General features: G+C 35.8%; 1 protein-coding gene across 17 annotated transcripts in view; it reads left to right on the forward strand.

Moving 5' to 3' along the window:
- Positions 1–12,586, forward strand: part of Wnk1 (WNK lysine deficient protein kinase 1) — a 122,732-nt gene that overhangs the window by 66,126 nt on the left and 44,020 nt on the right. For all 17 annotated transcript variants that reach the window (XM_085840042.1, XM_085840044.1, XM_085840043.1 and 14 more), the window contains exons 5-8: positions 7,285–7,373; positions 9,132–9,351; positions 10,590–10,923; positions 11,495–11,682. In XM_085840042.1, coding sequence (XP_085696168.1) covers positions 7,285–7,373; positions 9,132–9,351; positions 10,590–10,923; positions 11,495–11,682 — 831 coding nt within the window. The remainder of the gene's footprint in view (positions 1–7,284; positions 7,374–9,131; positions 9,352–10,589; positions 10,924–11,494; positions 11,683–12,586) is intronic.

Genomic DNA, 12,586 nt, shown 5'->3' on the forward strand with positions numbered 1-12,586 from the left:
TAACAAGGAAGAAAAGGGGTTGCTTTTGCAGGGTTATAAGACTTTTAAATTAATCTTCGCCTCTATTTGATATATACATGTTAAAAAGAAATAAGATGAAGTTAATATAAGAACATTTGTTATTACTAATGTGTTCTTTCTGGTGCTAAAACTTTTATGTTTTAGAGTAACCTAGACCAACTTTTTAAAAATGTCAGTGATCAAATATATATTAAGTTCTTAAAAATAAAAAGCCCACGAGTATCTCAAAACCTTGTCACTCAATGTCTCATGGCTCTCCTGTAAGTCACTTTCAGGCTTTGAAAGCTTTGAACTTGTTCCATATACTTTACTTTTATACTATACATTCTTGTACATTTATTTGAAACAGGGTTTCTCAGTGTAGCTTCCTCTGTTCTGGAAATCACTCTGTATAGTTCAGGCTGCTCATGAACTTACACAGATCCACCTGCTTCTACCTCCAAAATGCTGGGATTAAAGGCATGTGCCACCATTGCTGGACCACATAATTATTTTTTAAAGGCCATTTCCTAAGGCCATAGTGGCTTCTGGGTATGTTTTATTACATTCATATGGAATCATCTGTTTCTAACATGACATAAATTTAAATGACAGTATTAAAAACTAATATATTTGAGGTTGTTAGGAACTAGATTTGAAGATATGAATGTGTGTATGTTTTTATGAGTCGCTGTGGTTAATAAGATAGCTAAAAATTTAAAAGCAGGATCAGGAGAATTTCTTATGTCCTTTCTACAGTAATACAAAAGTTAGTACAATTTACTATCTTAGTTTAATATGTTACCACCAGTAATTTAAACACATTCCCTTGAGATACTGTATTATAGAAGTCATTTTCTTTTCCTCATTAAATTTTCCGTCTGTGGTTATTTTTCTGTAGCATTTTAACTGCTTTTACATTCAAAGTCTAACTATATTCAATCTGTTATACCAAATTATGTTTACCATTGCTTGTAAATAATATTTTAGGTGTTTCTTGCCATTTAAAAGTTTATGCTGTTTTACTTTATTGTACAAAACAAAAGCCAACGTAAAACAGAAAACTCAAATTTTCTCCTATTAACCTTAGTGCAAGACATCCATAAAATTTCTTAAAGGAAGTTTGTTTTGTTTTGTTTTCTTGCAAATTACTATTTTACTTACTGTGTGTATGTCCACAACTGCTTGTGTGCTGTGACATTTGTGGTTTTATTTTATTTTTGTTTTTTGGAACAAGGTCTTATATAACCTAGGTTGACCTTGAACTTGCCTGGTAACCATTAGTGCTCTTGAATTTCTGATCCTCTTGGTTAATGGCACCTCCCTGGGTGCCAGGATTAATCATGGAACACCAGACCAGATTCGGCTTATGTGATGTTGGAATTCAAACCCAGGGCTTCATGCTTGTTAGGCAAGTACTGTACCAACTGAGACACAACCCAGTTTCTATTTCTTTTAGTCTTAAAATTTAAACACTCTTTTGCTCTATCACTGCATTCTTTGACTTTAGCTGTATTATTCTTATTATGAAGAATGTGTCTGCTAAAATCAATAATAAGACAAGAGTGTCCATGATCTCTACTCCTATTAATATAGTGCTTACAGTCTTGTGGCTGAAGGTGTTAACAGTGGTACACCTAAGAAAGGATGAAACAAAAGTATTCTTGTTTGCATATGGTATGATTCTATGCATAAAAGACTCTAAAGCCTCTACTAGAAAATTCTGGCCACTGGTAAACACATTTAACAAAGGAGCAAGAATATAAACTTAACATATAAAACTTGGTAGCCTTCTTGTATACCTGGCAGCTGCAGATTTCCATTTATTCTCCTGGTCCTTTGGGTCTCTCTCTCCTCTCTCTCCATACAACCTGATTCTACTCTTCCTACCCACTTCTTTGCCTCCTATGACTATTTTGCTCCCCCTCCTAAGTGTGATTCAAGCTTGGGCCTTCCTTCCTTAACTTCTTTGGGTGTGGGATGTATCATGGGTATTCTGTGCTTTATGGCTAATATCCACTGATTGGTGAGAATGCATGTCTTTTTGGTTCTGGGTTACCTCAGTCAGGATGATGTTTTCTAGTTCCGTCCATTTTCCTGCAAAATTCATGATGTCCTTGTTTTAAATGGCTGAATAGTATTCCATTGTGTAAATGAACTACATTTCTGTATCTATTCTTCAGTTGAGGGACATCTGGGTTATTTCCAGTTTCTGACTTTTACAAATAAAGCTGCTGTGAACACAGTAGAGCACATGTGGGATGGTGGAGCATCTTTTGGGTATATGCCCAGGAGTAGTATAGCTGGGTCTTCAGGTAGATCTATTTCTAATTTTCTGAGAAACTGCTAGATTGATTTCCAGAGTATACAAGTTTGCAGTCCCACCAGCCATTGAGGAGTGTTCACCTTTCCCCATATCCTCGCCAGCATGTGCTGGCACTTGAGTATTTGATGTTAGCTATTTTGACTGGTGTAAGGTGGAATCTATACTACAAAGCAATAGTGATTAAAAACTGCATAGTGTTGATACAGAAACAGACAGATTGATCAATGGAATCAACTCGAAGACCAAGAAATAAACTGACACACCTACAGACACTTGATTTTTGACAAAACCATATAATGGAAAAAAGAAATGGTGCTGGTCTAACTTGATGTCTGCATGTAGAAGAGTACAAACAGATTCATATTTATCGCCCTGCACAAAACTCCAAGTCCAAGTGGATTAAGGACCTCAAAACTTGAAACTGGATACACTAAATCTCATAGAAGAGAAAGTGGGAAGTAGCCTTGGTAAAGGAGACAATTTCCTTAACAGAACACCTGTGGTTCAGGCTATAAGATCAATAATTGATAAATGGGACCTCATAAAACTGAAAAGGTTCTGTAAGGCAAAGGACACTGTCAATAGGACAAAATGACAGCCTAAGAATTGGGAAAATTTTTTTTACTAACCCTACATCTGACAGAGAGGGCTAATATCCAAAATATATAAAGAACTCAAGAAATTAGACTCCAGTAACCCAGTTAAAAATGGGGCACAGAGCTAAACAGATTTCTCAATAGAGAAATCTCAAATGGACAAGAAGCACTTAAAGAAATGCTCAACATCCTTAGTCATCAGGGAAATCAATACCCATATCTTAACATGGAAAAGATTTTGTTTGTTTGTTTGTTTTTATAAGCTCTTTAAGTTAGCCAAGTATGGAATTACTGCAATTCTGTCCAATACCTGATATCTTAGACTAAAAGAGGTGTGTGCCACCAGGGTGGCCTTTTTTAATACTAGCACTCACAAGGATGGAGTATTTGTAGGGATAATTTAAACTAAAGACTTTCAGAAATGCTGCATGGAAACCTACTAATGTAGAAACTTTCTAAATCTACACAAACATACAAAGAATTTAAAAGGAGTTACCCTGTAGCTGAGGTGAGGTAAGGGGGGAAAACAGTTGTTCTCCTTGACACTATAAGGTATTTAAAAAAAAAAAAAAAGCCCAGTGGTAGGCATGCATTTCCTATCTTGGAGTTGGTCGTTAGTGGATCTCATAGGCTATTGTCATCTGGAAATAGATGGTAAGATTATATTACTGAAGGTACTACATACTAGTACCTAGAACATGGAGAAAACAAAGCCTCAACAATCTAGAAGCTTCATCCTTACTAGCTAGGTTTTTTAGTTATGGAAGGTGCAGCTACTAGTGGAGAAGAGTCATCACCAGTCTTCACTCAGCTGTGAAGTTAGCTAAGATAAAGATTGGCCTGCCAAGATATAGCTACTGGTGCAACAGTGGCAGGATGTTATGGAGGTATCCATATCCCCCCAATCTCCTTTGGCTTTTGTTTTGATTTGTTTTCCTAGGTAGGGTTACATACATTGTGGAGCTTTTATTGTCCTGTAAATTAATGTGTGTAACAGGTTGGTCTCTTAATTCTGAGATCCACCTGCCTCTGCCTCCCAAGTTCTGGGAATAAAGGCTGTGTCATTATGTCCGGCATTCAAACACTTTCTGATTGGATCTAAGGCCCACTTCCTAAGAGAACACATGCTTGTAACTGCAGTTTGTCTAAGAAGGACATAGGCCCTAGAGAAATACCTATTATTATTCAGCTAATGGGTATAATATTAAAATGACTCTTAATGGTATATCACTATACCCATATATTAATACATTTCACAACTTATTGGAGTGTTTTGGATACAGCAGAGCAGCTGCACATATGTTCTTATAACAGTTGTGACAGCATGTACAAGACCTGGGTAAATAAACCAGAAAAAATCCTAGTATGAATAGGGACAGCCTCTAAGAGCTTATTACACAGGATCCAGTCAATGACTGTACACTCAAGTGTATACTGGCAATGCTAAGTGGACTCAAAGGGGTTTGTGTGTATGGATTTATGGGAGAATGGATAGACTGGATGAAGGCACATATGCATATATGAAATTCTCAAACAATTATGTGGACAAAAATATTTAGGGGAGGAAAACACAAAAAAGTGATGTTTGTAGTCATTCTCAGATTTAAACTTTCAAATTACCTTCGTGTGACTTGAGGATTTACTCTATTTCACAATCAGTTGCTGTAAAAAGTTACTCTTAGGAGCACAATTCTCGTAAGTCACTGCTTGAAAGAATATAACAGGTAATTAATGAGAATTAATCAAATTTGTGTTTCACTTCCATGTTTAACAACTTTGACACTAAATCATTTGATGTGTAACCAGTGGGTGTCTGAAACTTGTCATAGTACTGAATCTTATAATACATTTCCTCTAGGACTTAATGTACCTTATTGTAAAAAGTTTCCAAGGCGGTTTCTTGAACAGAATCAAGACAATTACTAATATTTTCAGTCTACACTTGAAGAATTCAAACTACTGTGTTTTATTTAGTCTTGTGAAAGATTATGTATCTTTCTGTGATCCAGTTATCACTAGTTTTATTTCTGTTACAGAGACTATACAGATGATTAGAATTTATATATCAAATTCTCTCCCATCTATGTGTTTACAGATTTATATCACCACTTGTACATGTTGCTATATCTCCCTGGATTCCTTTTGGGAGGAGTGGATTAGGTTTGAGGGTTTGCTTTGAGACAGGTTGCACTATGTAGCCCTTAGGTAGCCCAGAACTCACTATGTTAATTAGTCAGGCTGTCCTCAAACTTAAAGGAGTGTGCTACCATACCCCGCACTTGGTTTCTTAATCCATATCATTACTGAAATGAAATGGCAATAAATGCAAAGGCCTTCTCCTTCTAACCTCCCTCTCCAATAGTGCTGTTTTCACACTTTGCTGAAAGTTTTATTTTTGAAGTATTTATTTGTTTGTTTTTGGAGACAGGGTTTCTATACACATCCCTGAATATACTGGAACTCACTATTTAGACCAGGCTGGCCTTGAACTCATAGAGATCAGCCTGCCTCTGTCTCCATAGTGTAAGAATTAAAGGCAAGTGCCATCATATCTAGCCAAAGAATTTGTATCAAATTAAAATTTTAAACTGTTACTGTACTAGATGGTTTTATGTCAACATGACACAACACAAAGTCATCTGAAAGGAAGGAACCTCAATTGAGAAAATGCCTCCATAAGATGGTTTTGTAGATAAGGTTGTAGGACTTGATTTAGTGATTGTGTGTATGTGTGTGTGTGTGGGGGTGTCAGTCCATTTTGTGTGGTGCCATCCCTGAGCCAAGCCATGAGGACCAAGCCAGTAAACACTGCTCATTAGCCCCTGCCTCCAGGTTCCTCACCGTTTGTGTTCCTGTCCTGAGTTCCTTCCCTAATTCTATGGAAATGTTATCCTAATAAGCTTTTTCATTTCCAGATTCCTTTCCTCATGTTGTTTCATTGCAGCAATAAAAACCCTAACTAAGATACACTGTGATGTTAGTTTCAGATAGAGTAGTGCTGATGAGATTTCTTCTTAAATGTGAGTCTGATATTAATTTTCATTTTATGACTGGGTTTTTATTTGTTTTGTTTTGAGACAGGGTCACAGGTAGTCCAAGCTGCCCTCGAACTCTGGTTTTGGATGGGGCAGGTTGTTCAAAGGATACTAACAGATTACTAGGCACTAATGAGTTTATTAGAAAGAAGAGTTTGTTTTTGTTAATCTGCATTTATTATAATCAGCAGGTGAGACACTTGTAACAATGCTTTAAAAAAAAAGAACAAGAAAAAAGTGAAAGAGATTTTGTCAAATTGCCAGGTAGGGGACTTGTAGGTAGATGAAGCAAAAAGAAGAAAACTACTGGGCAGTCAGTGGTCAGAAGTACTAGGGTCAAGTAGGGGGAAAGACGGCCTTGCTGATTAATTAAGCTGGTGCATCTATTCCATTTTGTTTCATTAGAAACATTAATTCCAAGAACCAACTGACAAAGGAGCCAGTAGCGAGGTAGAGACTCTGAGAAGAGTCTCTTTCCTGAAGAGACTCAAGACCTGAGTGATAGGGGAGGGAATTTCTTTTTTAGACTTTTTAAAAAGTCTAAAAAATATTAGGTGGAGGGGTTGTTCATAGTAAAATTCTATAGCCAGACTTACAGTTCTAGGCTAGAGGCAGGGAAGTGTTTAAAGATAAGAATGCAACATTTCCAGGGATTTCAGCAAGTCTTCTGGCTGGGGTGGTAGTGGTGGGGTGTCATAGAAAATATCCCAGTAGGATGCCTATTAATATCTGTGAGAGGAGTTTGATGAGAGGTTTGATTCTGATGTACTCCATTCTGACATTGCTCCAAGGATAACCTTGCAAGCCTGACCCTCCTGCCTCCATTTCAAAAGTGTTGGGCTTATAGACTTATATCACTGTTCCTGATTTTCATTTTTCTGTTTTATTTATGTAAAGTTGCTTCTTAGTTATTCTGGCAAATCAATAGTAACCCATAATTCTTAATATTAAGTATTTAAAAGAGTATTATATAATATGATGTCTACCACCAACTGTGTGAATTCATACCTATTCCTGGGTTCAGTGTCTAGAATAAAGGCCGAAGTAATCGATATGTTTTCAAGGTTGCACAAAAGATTTTCTAACCAACCAGAGCACCTGGATACCATTTAACTGTAAGATGTTATCGGCAGCCTAATTTTTTCTGCCATATTACTTGTTGTTTCTTGAGATTGCCACTTAATACCTCTGGTCCCTACACTGATCAGGTCCTGCAGGTACATTGGAAAAAGGGCCAGGATATTAAAAAGGCAGCCTATTTAAAACAAAGTCCAGTATTCTCCTCTCATTATTTCATTATTTTTGTGACTTTTTTTCTGGATTTTAGGGAGTGAAGCCAGCCAGTTTTGACAAAGTAGCAATTCCTGAAGTAAAAGAAATTATTGAAGGATGTATCCGACAAAACAAAGATGAAAGGTAAGTTGCTTCTTTGACATGGTGTTATTTGAACAATGAGAGGTAAATTTAATACTTGTGTTTCATTTTTTCATTCATAGCAATAACACTTTTAAAAATCAGATTATTTCCATTAAAGCTACTTAGATTTGACCACTGTAACTTTAAAAAAGTGGTTTAGTGATTTTTAAGTAAGCTAGAACCACCTTACAAGAGAATTCTTATAGAATAATTTAGAAAGCTCTACAATCGTGTTTATTTTCCAATGCAGCAAACCCATTCCTTAATCTTTTCCTCATTAAAGTTTGAAAGGTAAAGTAAAATCTTGGCTGTTGAAAATCTGCTCATCTACACAGGCCTGGATTTTTTTTCTGTCATTATTCCAAGATTAAAAAAAGCAAAACATCAAAATTCCTTTGAGTAAAAAGAGATTTTACCTAAGGCTTAAGAGGAGATCTGGTTTAGTCATTTGTACAAACAGAACTTTTCTGAGAAAAGTGTCAAGTATCTGTTAGGCAGTGTAGCTAATGGGTCACCGGTAGGCTTGGCAAAGAGCCATGATCTTTATTTGAAAATAATCTGCCTTTACCACACCCCCATACCAGCTTTAAAAGAAAAAATACACCATCCTATCCTAATTAATACAAATATAAATTGTAAATTGAGCATAACATATCTCCTAAAATTTGGGCACCATTTGGTATATCAGTCAAATTCAAGAATTCTGTATCTTCACCCTTGTAGGCTCATGTTCGTTTCAAAACTTTGTTATTTAGAAGAGCTTAACATCATGATCTTTAAGACTTTTCTGTGGATATTTAGTTCGAGTTTCTGTTTTGCTCTTTTAAGACTTTTTCACTGTAAACAAAGGGATATTTGTTTTGAGTCTTACAATGTTATTCTGTTTCTTTTCTGGATGGAACGTTTTATTTGATTGTTGGTATTTTGTTTAAAGAAGAATGATTGTTATGCAACCAGCCTTTGACTTGCTAAATCCACAAGTTTTGATAAGGAATTGAAGGACTTTATTGTAGTAATAAAGGTGGCTGTTATAGAAAGTACCAAACTAGAAATCAATAAATTTATGGTCTAGTTTTGATAATATAATTCATTATTGTAGAACTTTTTAAAAGACTATTAACCTTTCTCAACCTTCATTTTACATTAGTCAATAAATGGTATTCCATTGCATAGTTATTGCAAGAGTCAGACAAGGCCATACATAATTTTGTCTTCTGGGCTTTTGTTTTGCTATGTTTCTTTGGTATTTTGTATTACTTCCCATAATTATATCCTACTAACTAATAAGATTAGATCATTTGATCTAAAATTTGTTCCTAACGACAGTTATTAAAAGCCAGATTGTAATATGACTATATGCTGGAGATGTAGCTGTCACAGCCAGGGCTACACAGAGACCCTGTCTCGAAAAACCAGGGGAAAAAAAAAAGAGAGATGTGGCTGTCTAGCACTTGTAAGGTAATATATTCCATTGCCAGCACTCTCACTCACAGGAACACACACACACACACACACACACACACTTCTATAACATTACTATTCATATGGATTAATGTTGAAAATTTCTGTTGTAGATTTTCCCCTTAACTAAATAATAGTAAACACACATTTGAAAGTCATTCTTATGCCTCTAAGTACTCTGTAGTCTGAGGCCAGCCTGTGCAACATAGTGAGAGACTATCTCAGAAAAAGAAAGAAAAATGCTCTTTCAAACTAATGACTTTTCTTTTTTTAATTTTCTTTTTCTTTCTTTGAAAGATATTCCATCAAAGACCTTTTGAACCATGCCTTTTTCCAGGAGGAAACAGGGGTACGGGTAGAATTAGCAGAAGAAGATGATGGAGAAAAGATAGCTATTAAATTATGGTTGCGTATTGAAGATATTAAGAAATTAAAGGGAAAATACAAAGACAATGAAGCTATTGAGTTTTCCTTTGACTTGGAGAGGGATGTACCAGAAGATGTTGCTCAAGAAATGGTAAATTGGCCTTTAGATGATTTATGTATACTGAAACTGTTAGGCAAAAACAAAACAACTATTTAATTAGTGATGTATGATATGTATGTCATTAATATGAAGTTGTGTTGTTCCCAAGTGTTTTGTCTTTGGATGTGGGGGAGGGGAGCTCCTATAATTTCTCTTTAAGTTCTTTCTTTGTGGGTTTTGATATTGTTTTGATAATCTGGTTTGATTTTAGTTCTTTAAATTTTTTATTTGAGGGAAATAACATGTAGGTATAAGTGGATAAATGAGATAAGAGAGTGGGATGCATTCTGGAGTCCTATAAATGCTAATAGTTCCTCCTTTGGAATTGTTTCTAAATACTGGTTAGCCTTTGATCCATCCTGATAAATAACTGTAGTTACTTCCGTGGCTAGAGAGATAGCAGTTACAAGTGTATACTGCTCTTTTAAAGATCCTTACTTTAGTTTTCACTACCCACATCAAGCAGCTCACATATGCCTATAATTCCAGCATCAGGGGGTCAAATACTGGGCCTCCATCTGCACACACATGATTTAAATAATAAAAATAAATATTATGAAAACATTCTTGCTTTGAAGGGTGTTTTGAAGATCAAAAGTTACTAACCATTCATGTATTTTTACTTTAAGTATATGTAAAAGATCACAGTTCTAAAGGAAATCCTTAACCAAATCTAGATATGCCACAGTGCCTATAAAAAGACAATAAAGGTCAATTATTACACAGATAGACATAGAGTACCCTTACTATGATTTATAAAAACTATTCAATGTTAATAAAAAAAGGCCAGATATGAAAAATGTACTTAATTTAATTGGTTGGTTGGATGGTTTGCTTGTTTTTTATTCTTTAGTCCTTTACCCTGTTACAACCTTCCCTCCTCCCCCATCTCATACCTCCTCCCTCTGTCCCTAAGAGGATGTCCTTACCCCCCACCTTTCGAGACCACCCCATTCCCTAAGGCTTCAAGTTTCTCGAGGGTTAGGTGCATCTTCTCTAACTGAGGGTAGAACCTCATATCAGCTGGTGTATGCTGCCTGGTTGGACGCTCAGTGTTTTAGAGATCTCAGGGGTCCAGGACAGTTGAGACTGCTGGTCTTCCCATGAGGTGGGGCCCACTCTGTTTACCACAATTGTGGGGAAACTTAATGCAGACTAGTAATTTTACTATTTGAAGTAATTTTCCTTGGGGTACCTTTTTCTTCCTGATATACTCTTTTACTCTGTAGGTCGAGTCTGGTTATGTCTGTGAAGGTGATCACAAGACCATGGCTAAAGCTATCAAAGATAGGGTGTCCTTAATTAAGAGAAAACGAGAGCAGCGGCAGTTGGTTCGAGAAGAGCAAGAAAAAAGAAAACAAGAAGAGAGCAGTTTCAAACAGCAGAATGAACAACAAGCAAGCGTTTCCCAGGCAGGAATCCAGCAGCTCTCTGCTGCTAGCACTGGCATACCCGCTGCTCCTGCCACTTCTGCTTCAGTTTCTACACAGGTAGAACCTGAAGAACCTGAGGCAGATCAACATCAACAGCTGCAGTATCAGCAACCTAGTATATCTGTGTTGTGTAAGTATCTGGGGAAGTAAACAAATGTGCTAGTTTGTTCTTTATATGTTTCCATTCTTATACTCATGATTAATAGAAGGGTGAAACACTGAGGAAATGTGGTTAGAATAGAAGAAAGTTTGAAAAACTTCCAGTATCTTGACATTTTGAGCTTTTACTTGTCTGTTTTACCTCGTTCCTTAAAATTGAGAATAATGGAGAGTGAATAAAGTTTGGCATTTATAGTTGTAGCTGTTAATCTGGTTCAGCTCTTTTAACAAAACTGCATAGAAGAAAAGGTTGATGAGACCAGTGCTCATTAATTGAAAATCAAGTACACATAGGTCTCCACAGGGTAAGACCTGGAAGTTGGATTCAACTAAAGACTTAAGTTTTGCTTGCTCTTCAGATGATAACATTCAGTGATAATCAGAGAAATATTTTTTAAGTATTCATTTAAGTTATTCTTTTTTTAAAATTTATTTCAGATTTGAATAAAGAAATAACCAATAATATTAATGTAATGACTCTAAATGTGAACAATTTCTTCCTCTTCCATTTCCCTCCCTCTTATGATTCATTTTCCCTTCAGCTGATGGAACCATTGATAGTGGTCAAGGATCATCCGTATTCACAGAATCCAGAGTGAGCAGCCAACAGACTGTTTCCTATGGTTCCCAACATGAGCAGGCACATTCTACTGGCACAGCACCAGGACATACAGTGTCTAGTATCCAAGCACAATCTCAGCCCCATGGGGTGTATCCACCCTCAAGTATGGTGAGTAAATGCATAAGAAAATGTAATACTAAAATAATAGCCAATAGGTAATCTGCCAAATTGAAATTATTTATGTCATTTAAGTAGCACTGTGAGTCTAAGAGAATATAAACAGTCTAGACAGTCTTCGATATCTATGGTCTTTACTTGGGGGGATTTAAATAGAGAAATGCTTAAAACTTTATCTGTACCAAACATGTACCGACTTTTCTTGTTATTCCCTACCAATATGACATTACATTGGGTACTATAAGTATATAATCTAGAGATTATATGCAAATACTGTGATAATCTATATAAAGTACTTAGCCAGCTGCAGATTTTGCTATCTGTAGGGGTAATTTGAAACCAATTCAGTGCAGAGACTGAGAGTTAATGGTATTTCTAAAACAAATCAGTTTATAAGAGCATAACTGGATTAGATCAAACTGGGTAAAATACACAATAAGAAGTGAGAATCAGCTGAACTTCCTACAGAAAGCAGCTTTGTGAATATTAAGACTCCTAGGAATTAAAACTTTTCACAGTGGCTTAAACTAGATGTACCAGATGATTTGTGGGTGGAACACTGGGTTTGTTTTTTTTTTTTTTTTTTTTTAATATTTTTTAAAGCTTACTTACTAAAGACATTTTAAGATTTTTCTTTTGTATAAAAACCAGGTAAGACCTTCAAACTATTATAGAATGTTGCATGTGAATATTATAGAGTAAAGGAATCCTTTATTGTATGACCTCTGACTAATTTATTGCTTGTATTTAGTTGATCATCAGTTGCATATGCGTGTTCCTTTCCCAGTATATGTTCATTTGCTTTTTCCCTTTATTTGGTATTTATTTCATTACCAGTTTATTTTCAGAGTCAGCTTATAGAAGTAATTTCTTGGAATAGTTTATGTTTGTGTAC

Source organism: Mus caroli, unplaced genomic scaffold (assembly GCF_978045245.1).
Source record: "Mus caroli unplaced genomic scaffold, Mus_caroli_1 scaffold_7, whole genome shotgun sequence".
NCBI lineage: Eukaryota > Metazoa > Chordata > Mammalia > Rodentia > Muridae > Mus > Mus caroli.